This window comes from Camelus ferus, chromosome 11 (assembly GCF_009834535.1).
Source record: "Camelus ferus isolate YT-003-E chromosome 11, BCGSAC_Cfer_1.0, whole genome shotgun sequence".
Classification (NCBI taxonomy): Eukaryota; Metazoa; Chordata; class Mammalia; order Artiodactyla; family Camelidae; genus Camelus; species Camelus ferus.
In genome coordinates this window covers 24444065-24465470 of record NC_045706.1, presented here as the reverse complement: position 1 = coordinate 24465470, position 21406 = coordinate 24444065, and the positions used below count along the sequence as shown (strand labels likewise).

The 21406-nt window shown below is 37.6% G+C and overlaps 1 protein-coding gene across 2 annotated transcripts in view; it reads right to left on the bottom strand.

Annotated features, from left to right (window-relative positions):
- Nucleotides 1-21406, bottom strand: part of ARMH3 (armadillo like helical domain containing 3) — a 152824-nt gene that overhangs the window by 113942 nt on the left and 17476 nt on the right. For both annotated transcript variants that reach the window (XR_004323817.1, XM_032491046.1), the window contains exons 6-15: nucleotides 17857-17949; nucleotides 17036-17110; nucleotides 16873-16959; nucleotides 12817-12873; nucleotides 11470-11513; nucleotides 10329-10389; nucleotides 8633-8679; nucleotides 8046-8121; nucleotides 6398-6491; nucleotides 1256-1357 (exon numbers count right to left, since the gene is read on the bottom strand). Coding sequence is in view for 1 of the 2 variants with exons in the window: in XM_032491046.1 (XP_032346937.1) it covers nucleotides 1256-1357; nucleotides 6398-6491; nucleotides 8046-8121; nucleotides 8633-8679; nucleotides 10329-10389; nucleotides 11470-11513; nucleotides 12817-12873; nucleotides 16873-16959; nucleotides 17036-17110; nucleotides 17857-17949 (736 nt within the window). In the remaining variant the exon portion in view is untranslated. The remainder of the gene's footprint in view (nucleotides 1-1255; nucleotides 1358-6397; nucleotides 6492-8045; nucleotides 8122-8632; nucleotides 8680-10328; nucleotides 10390-11469; nucleotides 11514-12816; nucleotides 12874-16872; nucleotides 16960-17035; nucleotides 17111-17856; nucleotides 17950-21406) is intronic.

Genomic DNA, 21406 nt, shown 5'->3' with positions numbered 1-21406 from the left:
GGAACTCTCTAAATTAGGAATCTGTGACATGGACTACTTGTATCCATCTCATCCCAATACATAGCTCTCTCTGGGAAGAGCACACTCACAAGGCATAACAAGAGAAAAAAATCAAAGACTGCAAGACAAAGATCTCAAAAAGCTAATGCAGTATGTCTAAGTGTTAAACAGTTTAGATTCTGTCTGCCCAGGTTCCTTTTAATTCTGGCAGTTCTTCATCTCTCATTTTTATCTTTTAGCTCTCTATCTCTGTCTACCACAGTTTCTTTCTTACTCCAAAAGTCCCCCAATCCTAGTCTTTGTAAGTCTATCATAAGAGGATAACTCTTATGCAGCTCTTGCCTTTCAGCTCCATTCTGGAATTCTAGGGATTGTACTTAATGTCACTGAACTATACACTTTAAAATGGTGAAAATGGTAAATTTTATGTTATATATACTTTACTGCAACAAAAAAATTGTAAACACTCATATAAATCCAGTATAAGGAAAAACTAGGTTAAAAAGAAAATACCTCCCCCTGCAAAAAAAAAATTGAAATAAATAATAAATAAATAAATGAAATATATAAAAAACAAACAAACACAAAAAGATATATAGACAGACTGTGCTGGGTTTCTTCCCAATCCTCTGTCACTCCTAGCCCAATTATTCTACTACCCTACCACCAATTAAAAGATCACAGAAAAATCATAAACAAAGGAAAAACAAAAAAACAGAATAAACAAACTTTTTCAACACCTACTTCTGTCCCACTTTCTTTCTGCATTTCAGGGATGGGTACTGACACTCTGTTTTAAGTGTTAAAGAACACAGTCCCTCTGAATCTCACCCTTTCCTACTGTACTCTGTACAACAGTCCTCTAATTCTCACCAGGAGCTGATGCTTTCGGTCCTTGTCCTCAAAAGGGAATTCCCTGAAACATGCTAATCCCCCTACTTCCCACACACAAGAGTTTGCATCTACTTACCAAATCTGCTAAGAAGACTTGCTAGTTTTTGCAGAGATCAATTTTTTCTTCCTGTTCTATTTTGGAGCACTCCCCCTCCAGCTCCAGGTTTTCCCAACACCACCTAATTGCCATCTGGCAGTGAGAAATCACTGTCTTCCAGTAAACAGGACCATCACCTTACACAGGGGGCCTCAGTGGTTCAACTTGTCAAAGCTTCAAAGTATTGATGCTGCTCCTTGATCCAGCTAAGCAGCTGCTTACCACACCTCCTGCTTCCTGAGCCCCCGAAGCAGCATGCCTTACCTTTGGTGTCCTGCATGACAATCGAGCTATACTTTAAGAAGGTGATCAGGAGATTGCTGGTCTGTACATCTGCATCTAGAGGGAGTTCCACAGAACTTATAACTGGAAGAGAACAGATGAAATGCACTTAGCCTATAACATATTACATCTAACACTTCTTCCTACAAAGCCAACTTGCCAGTAGGCAAGGAAATCACTAAACAAGCTCTTTCCACAACAGAGGAAGAACCAAGCGCTTCTCATAAAATGTTTATCTGCTCTTCCTAGGCCTCTAGAGCCCTTCCAACCCCCAAGATTAAGCCCAATGCCCTTCTCTCATATCTAAGAATGCCAGTCTCCAGGAATAGTGCTTTTCTCCCAACATCCTAAGAAGGCTATTTTGATTCTACTTTCTAGCCCCAAGTAACCCAAAAGGGCTCAAGGCCCATTTTAAAAGCACTTAAATTTGTACCTAAGGGAAAGATCTGTATTGAATATAAATGAGCCTTGCTTTGATGAGTCTACTGCTTAAAATAAATGACAATTCATTCCTAACAAGGAAAAATCTTGCTCAATTTTGAGAATAAGCCTTTAGGCTGGAAATATTCAAATGGAAGGGAAAAAATTAAGGCAGAACTACATTCAAATTCTATTTCTTAATCCCTTCCCTGAAAGGGAACCTGATAAGGAATATGCAAATTGAAAATAAGTGGACATTATTGACTGGGACAGCCTGGGAACTGAGTTTTATATTCCTAGCTGCTTGCTGTTTCCAAGAGAAACTACCTCCACTCACACTCTCTGAGCCACAGTCCCAATGAACAATAAGGGACCAGACTTGGGCTGACCCGCACAGGACAGACTTAATATAGACTTCCCAAGTTTCTAATACTTCAAATTAGACTTAGGCAACTTGTTAAGTGTTTTTACACTACCTAAAACATAATGTACGGGCAAAAGGTGGCTCATGATAGCCCAAACTAGAGAATCTATAGCTTTCTCTTATATTTTCACCTATGAAGACTGAGCTGAGTTTGGGAAATTATTCATAATATGTATTTATAACCATAATGAATCCCTCTGGAATTATAACAATGTATGCAGAGAACATTTATTAACACTGGGATACATTTGCATATTATGGATCCATAATACACAGCAAGCACAGCAAAAAGTCTTATGAGGAGAAATTAGCATGCCCAACCCTTGGCTGTTTTCCCACAATTCAGCCCCTAAGAACTAATAAAAGACAAATATATTTTTATGCTTAAATACTAAAAGGTCTTAATTCATTTTATAGGTAAATGACCTGAGACTGTCATTTCAAACTACAGCCTATTCTGAAGCTCAGAGCCCACAGTCATTCCTTTGTCCAACACAAAGAGGCATCTAACTGGTAAGTGGGACTTTTTTCCCACTCAAATGGAGCAATAACTGGAAAACTGTCTTATATAATATGTAGAAATATAGAAGTATATGTATTTTTAGTTTACCAGAAAAGTCCTGTCATGCCAAGGCTGAGCTGTCAAATGTCAAGTCTGAACTGAGAACAAATGTTACAGCTAAACCGCTGGCTTTTAAAAATAATGGCTCCAGTGGCATAACTTTAAATATAACTAGGCTACTCAGCACCAGTTATATTAAAAACCAATTAAAAACCAAAACTTGAAAACAGAGCTATAAAACTTAGGGCCCCTACAGAAAGGAAATGAGCTAGGAGAGAGGAAAAAGAACAACATAGAAAAGACAGAATAAAATCCCTCACAAATTAAAATCTCCTTCCTAAGGATAAGTTATTCCTTGATCTCTGGCTTCATAATTCTTCCCAGCTGCCTTTGTCAAAGGAGACAGCCATCTGAAAGTGGGCTGACTCCATCGTCCCACTAGAAAAAATAAAAGCTCACTGGTTGCAGGTAAGTAAGCACAAATCCTGCCATTGCATAATCAAGAGTGTGGGTGGAAGTGTTCACAATGAACAGTTTGAAAGGCAGTTCTCTGAAACATTCAAACCCTAACATCACATGGAACTCAGATAGATGTGTATGTATGTGTATGTGTGTGTGTGTGTGTGTGTGTGTGTATGTATGTGTATATATATATAGCTTCTGATATCCATGGTAACCAGGCAGCCTTCATCCTTAACAAGAAAGAACAGTATTTCCATTGGATTATTCAATGACCTGAATAAGCAGAGACAAGCAGCAATCCTACTACATGCTCCCCTCCCATGAGGATACAGGTATGCCCCACTTTTCGAAAGCTCATTTTATGTAAGCCATTTTGCTTTTTTTAAAAACCTACATTAGTACCTGTTTTCTCTAACAGAAAGAAATCCAAAGAGGATTTTCACTTTTAACACAAAAGCAAGAGTTGGGGAGGGTATAGCTCAGTAGTAGAGTGTGTACTTAGCACACAAAAGATCCTGGGTTCAATCCCCAGTACGTCCATTTAAAAACAAACAAACCAACCTAATTACCTACTCCAGAAAAAAAGGGAAAAAAAAGAAAAAAGGCAGAATGGGAAGGGGATGGATAGGGGTAAGGAATTCAGAGGTACAAACTACTATGTATAAAAAAAAAAAAGCTACAAGATTATACTATATAGCACAGAGAATAAAGCCTATATTTTACTGTAACTATAAATAGAGTCTAATCTTTAAAAATTATGAATTACTATGTTGTACACCTGAAACTTATAAGTGCTACAAATAAAATACACAATAAAAAAAAATTTAATTAACTTTAAAATAAAAAGACAAATGATAACAAATGTTGGTGAGAATGTGGAGGAAAGGGAATCCTTGTGCAATGTTAATGGGAATGTAAACTGATGCAGCCACTAAGGAAAATTGTATGAAGGCTCCTCAGAAAATTAAAAACAGAACTGTCATATGATCCAGCAATCCCACTTCTAGGTACATATCCAAAGGAAATGAAAACAGGATATCAGAGATATTTTCACTCCCATTTTCACTGCCACATTATTCACAGTAGCCAAGACATGGAAACAACCTAAATGTCCATCAATAGATGAATGGATAAAGACATGTATACATATATACACACAAGGGAATATTGTTTAGCCACGAGAAAGAAGGAAATTCTGCCATTTACAACATGGATGGAACTTGAGGGCATTATGCTAAGTGAAATAAACCAGAGAAAGACAAATACTGTATGGCATCACTTATATGTGGAATCTTAAAAAAAAAAGTCAAACTCATAGAAAAAAATTGTAGAAAAGTGGTTGCCAGGGGCTAGGAAGTGGGAGAACTAGGGAGAGGTTGGCTAAAGGGTACAAACTTTCAGCTATAAGATTAATAAGGTCTGAAGATCTAATGTAAAACATTATGACTTTGTTGATAACACGATGTTGCATTAACTGAAATTTGCTAAGAGAGTAGAACTTAAATGTTCTCACCCCCTGCAAAAAATAAAAATAAAAAGATAAATATGTGAGGTGATGGATGTGTTAATCAAAGAGATGGGGGACTCTTTTCACAACGTACATGCATATCAAGTCACCACCATGTACACTTTAAATATCTTACAATTTTATTTGTCAAGTAAACCTCAATAAAGCTAAAAAAAAAAAGTTTTAAGTATATATGTTCAACTTTTTCTTTTTCAAATTCAACCAAAGAAAAATATAGAAAAAAAAATCCTACCACCTATTAACTAGAAATGAACTTAACAAGAGACAAGAGTTGGGGTGGGAGGAGAGAAAGAAGAAAGCCAAGAAATGAAAATACCATTCAGCATTTGTTTTGCAGTGAGTTGTAATAGAGGCAGTAAGCACCACAAGCAGTGAGAGTGACACCACCAAGTTCCTCCACCAGGAACTATACTCAACATCTAAGAATCAAGCTGAGAACTGTGTGAGCATCTGTGCTTTATCTCAATTTACTTTGTGCATCTGTTAGCAAGATGCATCCTAAGGTAATTGTTTCCTTGCTTTACGTCATTTCAGCTTACGGCAAGTTTCATAGGAGAGGTCTACTTTCAGATAGCTGGGGAAATCTATATTTTGGAATTTGACTTTCAATTCTAAACAGCTCAAATTTGCTACCATAGACTTGAATGGCACCGCTCTGTCATGCTTTTGTACCAATACTGCTTATACTACCTTAAAATACTGCTGCCACTGGTGCTATATAAAAATTTAAAGAAGAAAAGGCAGATCAAAGAAGGTCATTTCACATATAGATGATAGAGAGGCACAAAGAAAGGATCAAAGCTAGATTTCCTGTACTTCTTTACCCAAAATGAGGTCAATATTTGAAGCAAAACATCAAGTATTAATGAAGATTATTTTTAGGTTAAGGTACTCCATCAAATACACTCAGCTGACAATAGAACCAACTCAAGTTGACACAGTTTATTAAGCAAAATTCATAATTTCTTTTCTGTTATCCTTTTCTTATGTTCCAATGATAAGATTTTTAAAGTGGAAAATTTTTTATTTTTTTTTTTTAGGGAGAGAAGTCTTAAATACCCACCAAACTCCCAATTATTACATCCTTGTTGTTTCCTAACTGGAAGTGGCTGGCAGACATATAACAGTCAGCAAATATCAGGTTCACTTTCTCATTCATTTACTCAATAAATGTTTACTAAGCAATGACCATGCCAGACACTATCCTGGGCATTTAGTAGTGAACAAAATAGGCATGGTCCCTGCCCTGACCCATGTCTCGGTTCTTAGTCTTAACTCTCACTAACCTTTGGCAAACTACTTATTTCTCTGGCCTCAATTCTCTCATTTGTCAAATGATAACATGAGATAATATTACTATTTTACATTTATTTCAGTGAGGTATACTAAAATGTCTCATCTGAGCCTCACAAGTACCCTGAGAGTTTGGCAGGACAGGCATCACTGACCTCTGAGGTCCCTTTAGATTTAGCATTCCCTGATTCTACGACCATTCCCTGAGGAGGACAAGCTGAAATTATATAGCTTGTTATACACAGAAAAGCACTTGACTATCTTCTTCAAAGTTTTCTTTGGAGCTTCAGAAATTCTGAAGGACAGTTCTTCCGACAATTCCTTGAGAGAAAGAATTAACAATTGTGGGTTTTGTTAAAAAAAAGAAAGCTATGCTCACCCCCTAGAGATTCAAGATCATACTAATCAGGATAACAAAAGAGGTAGTGGACTTACCATCAGAGGAGGGTGGCGTGGTCCCAAGTGGTGTGGCTGGGGTTGTTGGAACAGGACTGACAGGGGTTGTCACCAAGCCCATTTCTGGATGACTCTGAAAAAGAGCACAGATAAGGTAAGAAAAGAGAAAATTCAGTTCTGGGTATCCTCTGCTTATCCTTTCTGGTATTCCTGGCCTCATAATGAAACAGAAAGCTCACTGAGGAAGAACTGCTTCTACATTTAGTTCCCATGAGTACCTGATTACTGTTGATGCTTGCAAAACTCTAATAAGAAGCTCTTCAGGCTAGTTTTCTGTAAGCAAATAAGTTCCCATTACATAAGTTTTCTGCAGAACCATATGAATAAAAAACTAGGATAAACAAATACACAGGATTATCTACCCAAAAAAAAGGGCATTTGCAGTCCTATCTGAACCTGGGAAGGAACTACTCTTAGCAGACCAACCTAAAACACATCTATAGACTATTCTGATGACTACACAGTCAACTAATAAATGCAGGTGAGCAAAGGGGATAACAGGTACTATTAAAAGAGCTATGCAGAGGGCAGCCTTCTTGTTCCACAACAAACAAGAGTGTGTAGCACAGTGAGGCAGAGACACGAGGGGAGACATCCATTAGGGACCAAACCAGATGGCTCCCCTTTCCCTTACCTTCCTTAGCCATCCTGGCCATATTAGCTCTTGAGAATTAGGCTGAGAGGTGGCTACTCGCTTCTCTTGCCCAACAGCTTTATGAGACTTTACCTTCCTCATCTCTTCCTTTAAAATCAATTATGGAATTTGGAGAGCAGACAAGGAACATCATGAGAATAGTGGATAAAGTCTCATGTTATCAGTTGTGAAAAACCTTAAGTGCCTCTGAGGAAGACCCCAACCAGCACACTGCTTTTTTGACCTTATTTTTTGTTGTTGAAACCCAGTGGATCCCATACACATCTGCCCTCTGAAGGAAAAAGCATAAGCAAACTTTCCTTTAAAAGAAACCTTCATACATATTTTAAACAGTCTGGTTTTAAAATAAAAACACTATCAATTTTTTAAGACAGCTTTCATGGGCAGCACTTGAGTTCTCAGCCTATTTTAGTTCCCTTCTGGACCAACTACTGAGGAGATCCCTTAGGCAAGCGACCCAGTACTCAGTATGCTGTGACTTCCAGCTTACAATATTTGTAGACCATTTTTTTTTCTGTTAACAGCGAACCTTATGCAGCAAAGGCTATTTTGTACTTTTATTCTCTGGAAATGGGTGAGATAATAAGATAAGTGATGTGGCCTATTTTATCTCTGGTTGTAATTCCACAGAGGTTTAGAAAGCAGAAAGCTAGTTATAAAAATCCATATGGGCAGATAATACCAAGGGATTTCCAGAGAGCAAAATGAAGTAATCTCAACTCACTTGAGTTAACAGAATCGGTAAATTGGTCAAAATCCCTAACTTCGCATGTTATCAGACCCACTTCAGCAGCAGATAGAAACACACATATTAAAGGAGAGCATGAAACAAAGGCAACTGAGGCAACTCTGTTACTATCGCTCACCAGTGCAAAGCAGGTTGTACAGGGGCACAGCCAGACAGACTTTTCAATACAGTGAATCTGTATGAAATTCAGGGAGAAAAAGGATTGAAGTTTTTATATAACCAACCTGGGCTAACACCGTGATGAAGTTGCGATTTAAATGAACAGCTTCATAAAGTGCCAGAAGGATGGCCTCATTGGTTCTAAAGAAAAAGAGAATAAATTGAATAGTCTCCTATAGTGGAGGAGTTAAAACAGTAAAATCATGAAGGTAAGATTACATCTAGCTCCTCATTATAAATCGCTTTGAGTTTCCAATGCTCTCTGTATTTCCTTTTTGGGCATATATAAAGTGTACACAGTCAGGGCCTTAACTTTAATTCCTTAGAACTAGTTATCTACTTCATTCACTATTTTCCCCCTCTCACTTTTCCACCCCAAGCCAACTGAGTCCTTAACTGGCTCAGACACCCAATCCCCTTTCATTTCATTCCAGAGACAGCTGGGAAGTTATTCTTATTGGGGCTCAGTACATGTGACCAAAGTAGAGGTTTGTAAGGTTCACTATCATTTAAAACTCAAGAAACATTTGATAAATCACCAAAAAAGTTAGAATCTGTAAAAGATTAGCAGAGGTAACATTTCCACTTTCATAACCATCAAGAGAGCCCACAATGAAGTTCAAGTCAATGCACAAGAATTTCAGGCACTTACTGTACTGAGATTTTCTCATGGGCATCTGCTATGAACATGCTGCCTACCTGTGGAAGAAAAGGGGCATTGCATACTTATAACAGGGAAGTGTGAGAGGAGCTTGGTGCCTATGAAATAGCCTTTAAATAGTGAAAAAACAAACTGCTTGCGGTCCCAGGGAACTTGGAACTCTGGCCCACCAGTCACACACACCAAAACCAGCTCACTCTGAAGATCTTAAAAGAATCATAAGTAACAAATGAAATAATGAGAATTCCTTTAAATTGTCTTTACTTAAAGGGAGTTTTTTTTTTTTTTAATTCTAGTAATTTGGTCCAGCTCTACATTTTACGTGCAAATTAAGTAACCACTGACAGCAAGTAAATGTTAACCTAGACATCCTCATCACTTTGCATCTTTCCTGCTTATTTGAAGTCAGAAACTAACTCACAATGAACATCACAGAAAGCAGGCTGTTCATCCCCAATTTCATGAATTGTCTTCATGAAAATACTTGGGTTTCAGACCAGAACTGTCTAATTAAGACCCACTGTCCATCTTTCACATCATAAAATCTTTTGTTTGTGTCCTAGGCAGAGCAGCTGAGTAAGTAAATGGAGTAGGTTGCCTCCAATACGTGTGATATCAGAGGCACTGAGATAGGTGCCCATCCCTCTAAATATACCTTTTCCACCTATATAATGATGCCCAAAAGAATGCAGCTGGAGCTTCATTTGTTTGGTACAAAATTTTTCATCTTTGTTAAAGAGCAAAGGTCTCTGGATGCAATATAATTATATCCAATACATTAAACAAAACACCAATACATCACTCACACTGCTCTGACATCTGAGGGACTACCCATTTATGCTTCACAGTTAAAGAGTTTACCAAGTCCTTTCCTTGAGAACAGGCTCTGAGAAAGAAGACGGCAGAGATATTGAGGGGAGGGGAAGTTGCCATTTGGGGAGAGGGAGCGGGAGATTGCTATTTCTTACAATGAACTCAAAAACTATCTTGCCCTAGGGCTGATTACTTGAATAGTAATGCCCAAGAAGACAGACTTTCTGAATATGCCTAGGTTCTAAGACCTTCCAGATTTATCTCTTAAAAATTAGTCCCAGATTATCTGGCCCAAAATGCCTGTAATATCAAGGTTGATAAACCTTGCTCAGCAGTCTTACAAAGTGAACCAACCATGGTTCAAACAAATCTCCTCAACCATGGACCTCTCAGCCCAGACCCTAAGCCTTTAGAAGAGTGGCTCAGATCACTGCACCAATTCCTCAACTCCAGGACCAGCTACAAGAGATGAAGAGGGCAAAGCAGACAACCAAAGATGACTCAGGTTTGGACAGAGATCTAAACCCTCCTATTCTGTGTTTCATAGTGTCAGTCCTCAAATAAAGCCAACTCTTAGGAAGCAAAAGTCTGGCTTAATATGAACCTTTTATTTTAAGCCTTTAAAAAACTGAATTAATTAACTTGAAAAAATCAGTCCCAGAGAAATCAGAGCTCTTCTTTCCCCTTTCTCACTTGGGTTTAGAAATCACTAAGAGATACAGCTCTCAAAAAATCTGCTCTGAGCAGCCTCCCTCCCCTCTCATCATGCCTTCATCTCAAACATCTAAACTTTTGAGTCCAGATTTGCCCACACCAGCAGATCTCACAGACTTCTGAACAGGAGAGGAAAAACAAGTAGATGTTTAAGACTTACCATATTTGTTAAAGCAGAGAAAAAACCACTCTGGTGTTCTTCTTCCTTGTCTTTATACTGCCTGAATAAAAATAACTAAATTCAACTTTAGGATTATTTATCACATATGTCTTTGTCTTTGGCATACTAAGTAAGCAGGGCAGCTCACTTGCAGAATTCACTGACTCCAGAAAACAAAAGTGTTACAACAATCTAGCCACCGCAGTTTCCCCTGCAAGCTAAGAGGCGCCCATCTGCTCTTGAGGTAATGTGCACCAAAGTGCCTGGCTACTTTGGGAGAGACTTAGAAAGCAAGCTGCAAAAGTGTGAAACTGCTCTAACATATGGCTGATCCAGTTATTTCCCAAACAGACTATTATTTGAAAAGTGTGACAGTAAAATTAGTTTAAGGCTGTAAAAGTGAAAATCTTGTTTGTTTTTGAAGGAAGAGGAGGGAAATCTGTGAGTTAAACTATTTGTGGAGATAGGACAGATTTGAAATTCCAACACCCAATTGTGTGTGAGGAAAGTCTGGAAAGGAGTAAGAAAGATCCTGCCTGGCCCTTGCCAGGATTAGACATACTTCTGGTTCTCATTCACTGAATACCAGATCCTTCCCCATCCCCAGCAAGGGGGAAAGCAGGCATCAATGAAAAGAGCCCTCAGAATAGACAGGAACCCTGGGAAGCTACAGTTGATTACTGATGAAAAAAAAGCATCTGTCAAACTAAAACTAATTCAATGCTTTCTCCTTTCATTTTTTTAAGCATATAAAGAAGCAGTGCTTCACAACCTTTTTTACATAGAAAATGGTATTTGTATGATACATTGGGCTAAGTGGAAGAGCCTATTTATGGCTGGAAAAGTAGTTTAAATACTCTGCAATAAAATACCAAAGGTTGCAAAAGAATGTCTGAATGTAAGAATTGCTTGAACAAAAGATGGACACTAACCTGGTGGCTACTTTTTCCCTAGTGTTAGGAGTAACTCCTGCTAAAGTCATAAAGACAAGCTAGAGCAAATACAAAGGCTAGCAGCTGCACCTCTGAATAGTCTTCTAGGAGAGGTAAGGGACATTCACCCACAAACGCTAACAAACCTGTTCCTACTCAACAAACTCAAATGAAATTTAGACCCTTCCCTTCTGGAAAGGTGTACTTACCTGTTGTACTCAGATAAAGCCTGAGCAATCACAAGCCCCATTCCCTAGAGAGAAAAAACATAGCACAGATGAAATAAGGGGCTAGTGGCAATGCTATGACTAGACCAGGGAAAACACTAATCACAGCCCCACGGTCAAAGCCCAAGAAGTTCTACCTGAAAATTGGTGACAAGAACAGAAATTCAGAGAGACATTATCAAAGGATCAAAAGGAACTTCTCTGGAAAGATTTTTCTGATCTAATTATCTTATTTAATGTTTCCAGATACAATTAAAATAGAGTAACAAGAGGTGAGAAAGACCAGCCCAGGTCACTGACCATTTCACTGGGACCATTGTCACCTCAAAAGAGAAGACTGAGTTAGAAGCTTCAAACAAAAAGCTTTCAAATGTCTCTAAAACACCCACAATAAAAGTAACAATGACTCTACACTGGAATTTGACACAACATTGTAAAATGACTATAATTCAATAAAAAATGTTTTTATATATATATATATAAAACTAACAACGAGTCCCATGTGAAATGAAGGTGCATACAGACGAGCCACTCTCTTTCAGGGCAGAAGAAAATAGGAGTGTAATGGAAAAAAGCACTTAATAAATGTTAAAGTAATTTATCAACTTTCCCTCTAGAACCTGCTAAGCAGTATCACAAAAATCAATTAAGGCCCAAGGATGAATCAATCATGTGTGCTTTTTTTTAATAAGAGAGATTAGAAGAATGAAGAGGGCAAGATGGAAAGAGAATAAAGCCAGACACCTGGTCATTTTCTTCCTTATATTCAGAGATCAGATGTTAATTCCCAAACTTTCAAGGATATATGTAGCAGACACATATCCTCCTCCATGTTTCAGCTTCACCAACTCACGCTGTAAATAAAATCAGGCTGGTTCTACAAGGACTCTCCCAACATTTAGTCATCTAAGCCTTCTTTTTTTTTTTAAATTTCAGCTTTATTGAGGTATAACTGACATGTAAAATTATAAGATATTTAAAATGTACATCATGGTGATTTGACATACCATCTAGACCTTCTTATTCTTGGAAATGTAACTTCTTGACTCTGTAGGATAACCAACCTTAGCACAGTAGAACATGAAATATAATGATCATTTCATCATGATTAGCAAGCAAATGTCTCCTCCAGATATCTGTTCCATGATGAGGAGATAGAAAACAATAAGACAATAGCACTGATGCTCTAAAAAGAAAGAAAGACATATTCCCTCTTTATAGCCAGATAAAATTAACACAACAGCTCTCTACTCTCTGTTCTAAATATCCACTGAAATAAGGCCACCAAAGGCTAGTAATTAAAGCAATACACAGGATCCATATACTCACATTGAGTGTGGCTTCATCATCCACAATAGACAGCTTCACAATATAAGGATTCACAGACTGTTAAACAAGAGAAGAGACTCTAGGTGAGTGTGACCTAGTTAAGAACCCATTAGGTATTCAACAAAGTGTTAACAAAAATGCTTCTATAAGGCCCTCTCTCTAGAGTGATGCTCCTAATACCCATGCCCAACTATCTTGCCAGTTGACTTTCCCCATTTCCTGTAAATCTCTCAGTGTGCATGGGCATTCACCAAGCACACACACAGATACATGGATACACACACACACACATACACATGCACGCACGTGCGCGCACACACACACACCAGTTCTGTTCTACTTGCATTTCCTTCTAGACTGAATCAGCTCAGGCCTACATCAGCCACTTCTCCCATCTTTCCCTCTTATTTGTTTCTAAGAAGTGAATACCCCACAAAACTCACTTTTGTCCTATCCTGCCAATAATTTACTGAGTCCATAGGGACAGCTGTCTTTGGGGGGACATTAAAAGCTTCCTTGCCATAAGGCACAAATTTATAAGTTGCTAACGTACATCCCAAAGGCTCCCTAACCATTCCACAAACTACGTGCAAGGACTGATTCACCCACCCGTAAAACAAAGACACCTTGGGGGTGGAAAGTGGCAGCTGCTTAACAGCCAGAGAGGCCATTTATGAATCCAATACTCAAATTACACTGCGGGGAACTGAAAATAAGATGTGATTACCCAAAGTACAATCTGGTCAGGAACTGGGATAATGATTGTTCCATCACATATAGCATTGGAAGATTTCTTGAGTTTTTCCAGATTCAATCTCAGCTGGGCAGCATATGGAAATGGACACATATTTAAACCCATTAAGCAATTGGGCCATCTCCTACTGGTGGGATGAGAACCAATGATCTGCTCACCTATGGGATGTGAGGAAAGACCTAATAGAGTTCAGGCACCAATTCTAACCCAAGGGAAGCAAGAAACAATAGTTCTCAGGTTGGCAGTTTTTACAACAGAGAAAACTCATTACTGAGAAACTTGAAAACCCAACTGAAAGGCTAACCTCCTCCCCACAGACTTTATTTAATCAAGTTTCTGAGGGCATTTTTTGAATGTCAAACGGGAACAGAGAAAGAGACAGTTTGCTTTCTTAACAGCCCAAATGTTTCTAAGGTTTTCTACAACACAATTCAAGGAGGTAAAACCCACTCCATTTGTTACTTGATCTGACAGAGGAAGGCTCTCAACATTCTTCCTAAAACTAAGAGTCAAATCCTGCTGATACTATAGACTTCAGACAAGATCCCAAGCAAATGGATTTTTGGAAATGAAAATCAGCAGTAGGCTGATTTTGAGATGCCATCATGATGAGAACAACACTAGAAGGAGCAAGCCACTGTCTCTTGGCACAATTTTTGCAAGTTCTAGTTACTTGCCTTCCCAAAAGTAGACTGTCTTAGGTAATAAGGATCATCTGATTACCAAGAACAGTCCATGCATTAGCAACAGCTGAGGAAAATGCAAAGTGGCTAAAATCAAGGGCTTGAGTTCTAGCTCCTCTACTTATTAATTTTGACAAGTTAGACATGTCAATTAATCTAATGTCAATTCTCTCATCTGTAAAATGGGGGTTAATATTTTCTTCCTTGGTGTTGCTATGAGATGTAAATCAAGTGAAATCTTTAATACAGTATCTGGCATATGGTAAGGGCTCAATAATTGGTAGCTATATTTTTTCTCCTTTGACATTTTTATCACATTCAAAGGAAGCTCTTGAGGGGAAAAAAAGAGAGAAAGAAAAAGAACAACTTACAACTGGACATAATAAACAATTTTGTAATTTCTGGGAAACATTATGTTCAGGGCAGCAGTTGGAGACTGAATCACTTCATCACTTCAGGGAGACTTGGCCAACCTAGAAGGCCAAGATCTTAATGCTATGAAAATTTCTATTCTACCAGACACTGATTTTCCTTAACACTACATACCTGTGGTGCTGGTCATGTTTTAAAACTCAAGGCAATTTACTATTCAACCACAAGACAGAATTACAAACTCAGTGAGCCTTCACAGAAAATCACTCTAATAGGGTCCTGCCTTTATTTGATCTAAAACATACTTAACAAATTTCATTGCTCTTCCCTAGACCTTTTTTTTTTTTTTTTTTTTTTGCCTCCTCTACCTCTTTAGATGAAATGACTAAAATGGAATACATTATTTAAAGTGAGGAAGAATTACTTCCAATCCTTAAGTCCAGCACCTAGTTTGTCTTTTCTGTGTTTAGCTGGGCACCAAGTCTCTCTGGTGCCCTGAGCACCTTTCTGGGAAGGTTACAACTTACTTCATTGGTCATAGGATCAATTGTGGTGGTAACTAGAATGCTGTTCTCCCTAGCACATACCCTCTCATATTCCGCATAAAACTTCCAGGTTTTGGGTTTGCTGTGTTCATCTGAACTCCTCGTGCTCCTGTCAAAAACCTTCCTGCTCCATGGTCACCAAGTTTCCCTAACAGTTTCTGCTGAGTGACTTATATCACAAGCTGCAAAAGCCCAGATAAATTATGCCCACCAGTTTGCCCTTGCCTACTATACTAATTCTTCTGGGGCTTCTGACAGACTAGAGATGCATATCCCACTCCAGAAATATGATTTTCTCCAGTTCCTTGGCCATGTCCAATTTTTCAGGCTGACATTTCAGGAAGTCCTACTGGGCTGAGCCTGGTTTCAGTTCACATTTAGAGAAGCCAAGTCATTGCCTCAGAGTGGCCTACATCCAGCAGAATGTTCCAAAAATATTCATTACTGATGATGGCGCTTTCCTATCACATATAACTAAACTCTCTTTAACTATCTTCGGTATTCTCCCTTGGCTATTTTTCTCATTGTTGTAATAAAGCCCCAGAGTCTATTACACATGACAGAGATCAAGATGGCTACCATGCTGGCCCCTCCAGATCACCAGTAAAGCAGGTGTTGGTGATAAGTTACATATTTATTAGTAGCTCTGTACACCATTCATCAGGTCCCCCAAGCAATGAAAGCCGTCAGCTCCTAGGATTTATAATAAATTAACGTTGTTCCACATATTCCAGTCCCTCTTTAAGTATTCCTCTCTTACAGCCTCCTCTTCTTTCATATCTCTCCTTATAAGAATAAGCTCCAGATTTTGTTACCCATCACTTTTGACCTGACTAGGAATCATATCAAAAAATCACTAAGTGAAGATCCAGGAGCTCAAAAATGAAAATCTTCCCTCACAGTATTGCTAGTCCATTTCTCACAGTATTGCTACTTATTAGAAAGTCAGTTGCCTTGATGCAGTTCCTGATTTCTGGGTTCAGTAAAGTATTCCTAGTATCCTGGACTCAGTGCCAAATGCCCCCTATTCCTCCAAAGCAATCCCCAACGAGGCTCCTGATGTGCCCTAAGTGGCCCCCTTCCTCTTCTATGTATTCTGCCTTTTGAGGGGACTCAAGTAGATGTACTACTCCAAGTATAAATCTCAGTTCAGCTCTTCACCTCAAAAACCTATTAAGCTGTCCCTGACTAATTCAGAGGCAAAGAGAACTCCAGAATTATTATGGGTAAGGCCCTATCTTCAATTTCCATTAAAATCAGAGAGAGTCCCCAGACTGACAGTGATACTTACACAAGTGGATTGCATTAGGGAAATCCAATATGTAAGTCCAATCTTTCAAAACAGATGCATTTAGTCAGTGGTTCACACCTAAGAGATTCTGATTTGGTGTGTCAAGAGAAAGACCCAGAAATGCCTTCTTTTTAAAAAGTTCCAAGGTGATTCTAGTAATAAGGTGGGTTTGGGAACCACTACATTAAGAGATACTTACTCACTTTATTAGAAGTTGCACCACAGGATTCCTTTAAACAGCTACATCCTCTATCCCAGGCACCTAATACAGGACTTCTAGAATGTATCAAAATTAACCTATATACCATTTACTAAGAACATGTCTTCTACATTAAGCCAAGTCCTCTAGGAGTGGCCACATTTAGGAAGATTATAGAAAGATAACAGCTGCCCATTAAGGGAGCCACTTACCTCATATTTTCTGTAGTTCACCAGCAAAGCCAAGAGGACTACAGCATCATAGCCATGTTCCCTACGACTTGGGGGGTGGGAGAGTATCTGTAACAAGAACCAGACATGATGACAGTGCTTGAGGAGGTGGTTTACCCAAAAGAGAAAGAGGAAACTGACTTACCTGCAAAATTGCTTCAAATATGCTGTTGATCATTACATACTCCAGCATAGTGTTCTGGCTGATGTTATCGGTTACCTGAATACAATAAAAGGCTATTTAAAGTCTATACTGAGACACTCTGATATCTTATATATATCTCCTCCCCCACTATCTAAAAGAAACAGAAATGTTAAAACATTTTACTAGATACTCAATAGACCTTTCATAAGCACTCCTAAAGCCACCATAGCTTAAATAGACAGACACTAGAAGGACAAGAAGTTAGCAAATTAAAACTTTTTAATCTTAGAACTTTTCATTATTTCTCTCATACCCTCACATAAGCATTGGCTTAACAGTTTCTTGGATTTCATTTCTGAAATGAACAGGAAGAAGTTTATGATCCAGAATCTTCAAGCGGAGGCAGGGAAAGGGAACCAACCACCTGACGTGAATGAATAATATCCTGCCCTCCTCCTACTAGAAGATACAGGCCAGCCCCCCCCTATAAAATCAGTCAGGGCAAATAAAAATATTCGGAATTACAAAAACTGTTTCCAAATGAGACCTGATGAGAAGGGCAAAATCTGGCAATCCAGAAGAGGGTAGTTCTCCGTATAGGTTAAAAATGCCAGCAGTTGCCCCAAAGAGCAGGAAGCGAAAACCCATGCAACTAACTTCCTTCTATATATTCAAATACAACAGAGTGATGTAATGGCCCAGTAGAGATGTGAGAGATGTTTTTTTCTCCTTTCTTTGCTAACTTTAGGCTCAAATATTCACATTTGCCCCTATTGTGGATTAACACCCTTGACAGAGAAACATATAGAGGGGTCACTTACAGTCACTAAGCAGAGGAGAAGTTTCAGGCATAAACTCTTCAGACTTTCAGAGCCTTCTGCACAAAGCAATGAGTCCAAACTCTCCATCAAGTTCTGAGAAAGAGCACCATTAAGTATTAAACCATATCAAATAACATCTCCACTGTGTCTTTTTCCAACTCTGCATTATGTTACACAGAGTAATGTGAATCACATAAAATGAAGCAACCATATTATTCCCTGAGGCCTACCCCCTTTTAAGATTAGACAAAGAAAAGGAAGACTTTTAAGTTTAGCTATTTTGGGGAAAATGCTTTAGAACAACTGCACAGAATAATAGAGTTCACTATTCTACCAAATGAATGTTTGCAGCCTGTCATCCTCATACAAGCCTTTAGATTTGAATGAAGTAAATTTTTTAAAGATTAATAATAATGGTTAAATTAAATAATATACAAATTAAAAACAATAAATAATAAACTAAGTAAAATTAAATTATATCAAATAAATTTAAAATAATAAATTAAATAATTATATTAAAGGCTAATAATAATGGAAAAATAACTAGGTATGTTTCATTATTTGATGAATAAAGCATATCACTTGATGCAGACACAATGAACAAACAACACAGACAATATCACTATGAGCTAATCACTAGCCACAAGCACTATCCAACAAAGCTAGCTCATGTTCATCCTGGTCAATTCTACCAAACAATGTGACTGGAGTTTATCAGCTGTACTGACAGCCAGCTGTTAGAGCCAATGTAATCAAAAATAAAACCCTTAGATATGACAATAGAAGGAAGAAAAAAAGAAATATTCCAATTAAATGAAGCAGAAAAGTGAATGGAGAATAAGGATTTAGCATGCTGGGAATTCAAGCAAAGGTTCAAAATAAGCTACTTCAGTTCAATTCAACATATACATAGTGAGCATCTATTATATGCTAAATATTGTGCTTCCAAAGAATACAAGAAAAATACAAGACAATGACCCTTGCTCTCTAGGCAACTCCAGTCTAACAAGAAAGAAAAGTACGTAAATAGTTTTAATTTAATGGTTAATACGACAAAAATATACATGGAGGAAGGGAATTAGGTCAGAAGTTACCTATTTCAGGACTCCTCAGGGGCAGGTTGTATTTTGAAAAATCAGTAGGAATTAATTAAATCTTGAGGAGGAAAGGAATTCTAGACAGGCATGAGCATAATCAAAGACCAATGAGGAATGAATGGCCCTGGGTGTGCAGATGGAATATGAGTAGTTTGTTATTATGGAAGCATAAAGAGTGAGGCACTGTGGTGAGAGACGAGATTTGAGAAATAAATAGGAAGTACATCATGCAAGTTTTATAAGGCTAACGAGGGAGTTTGGTCTTTATCCTTTTAGTGATAAGAAACTAATGAAGGATTTTAACCAAGAAAGATTTGAGCGTTAAGATACATCACTCTGGTGTCAGTGTAGATGACAGATTTAAAGGTGGTAAGTCTGGAAGGAGGGAGACAAATGAAAGCTAATCTATCAATTTTCTGAGGATCGTTGTCATGTCTTATTTACCTCTGTATCCCCAGTGCCTGGCACGTAGGAGCTCAACAAATGTTTGTCAAAAGAATGAATTAAGGCATTACTGCAATAGTTCAGGTGAGGGATAATGGAGACTTCGGCAGTAGGGGAAAAAAAGAAAAGAGAGATATGAGAAATATGAGCTAAGGTAAAATTAGCTGAACATGGTGATTTTCTAGATATGAAAGATGAGGGATAAGAGTCAAGGTTGACTCCCAGGTTTTTGGCTTGGGGAACTGAGAAGACAGGTGCCCCCATTCTGACAGGAAATGAATAAGGAAGAACAGATGTAGGGAAAACAATGAGTTCCATTTTGGATATGCCAAGCAAGAGATACTTAGGGATGTGTGAGTGGATACATTCAGCAAGTGCTTACAGAGAACAATTCTGAGACTCAGGAGGGGATATTAAGGCTAAAGATAGAGACTTGATAATGAGCAGCATAAAAGCAGAAGTTAAAACTGTAAGAATGAAAAACGATATCTGGGATTTTACCATGGTATATATGGCTTGTAAAAGCCTAGAATTAAAAATTGACTCTGGTACTAAATCTTCGTGTATTCCTAATTGTATATTCATAACATTTTTTTTATTGAAATACAGTCAATTTCAATGTGTCAACCTCTGGTGTACAGCACAATGTCTCAGTCATGCATATACATACATATATTTGTTTTCATATTTTTTTCCATTAAAGATTATTGCAAGATATTGAACATAGTTCCCTCTGCTATACAAAAGAAACTTTTTTATTTTCATAACTTTTAAAAATAACCTAATCACTAAAAGATTCTCTGACATACAGATTTTTTTATTTTAAATTCAGTGGGTGAGAGAAGACTAGTTCTTCAAAGTTCATATTGTGAATAATATTCATTCAAGTAGCAACAAAGACTGCAAATCAGATATCTGATAAGGGACTTATATCCAAAATATATAAAGAACTCTTACAATGCAACAACAAAAAGATGAATAATTCAATCTAGAAATGGGCAAAGGATGTGAATAGACATTTCTCCAGTACATACATATACACATTGCTGGTGAAACTGTAAAATGGTACAGCCACTTTGGAAAACAATTTGAAGTTTCCTCAAAATGTTAAACATAGAGTTACCATATAACCTAGTAATTCTACTCCTAAGTATATACCTAAGAGAACTGAAAACATATGTCCACATAAAAACTTTTACATGAATGTTCATAGCAGCATTACTCATAACAGCCAAAAGCTGAAACATCTCAAATGTCTATCAACTGATGAATGGATAAATAAAATGATGTGGAACATTCATACAATGGAATACTGATCAGTCAAAAAAAAAAGGAATGAAGTACTGATATATGCTGCAACATGGATGAATCTTGAAAATATCATGCTGAGTGAAAGAAGACAAACATAAAAGACCACATACGATATGACTCCATTTATATGAGATGTCCAGAAGAGGTAAATCTATAGAGATATAAAGCAGATTAATGGTTGCCAGGGTCTGGAGAGAAAGGGGAATAAGGAATTACTGTTAATGGGTACATGTTTTCTTTTGGGGGTGATGAAAACTGTTCTGAATTAATAGCAGTGATGGTTGTGTAACCCTATGAATACACTAAAAACTACTGAATTATATATGTTAAAAGGGTAAATTGTATGATATGTGAATTATATATTAATAAAGCTGTTTTTTAAAGCATCAAACAATAGAAATAAAAATTCTGATAAAGTCATTGTGTTAAATAAAACAAAGTTTAGAACTAAAGTTATCCTCATGTATTAATTTGTTACATTCTATTTAAATTCATAAATGTTTTTAAGAATTTATGATCATATGACATAAATCATAAGATAAGCTGCTCAGTCTTTATCCTGCTGGGAAAGGATGACTTGACTCAAATTTGAGTTTCAAATTTTCCTTTATTCAGATAAACCAAATCTGTAAAATAAAAATTCCAAATTCAAGGCCAAATTTAATTATCTATGTCTATTTAAGTCCCAATCTTCTAGT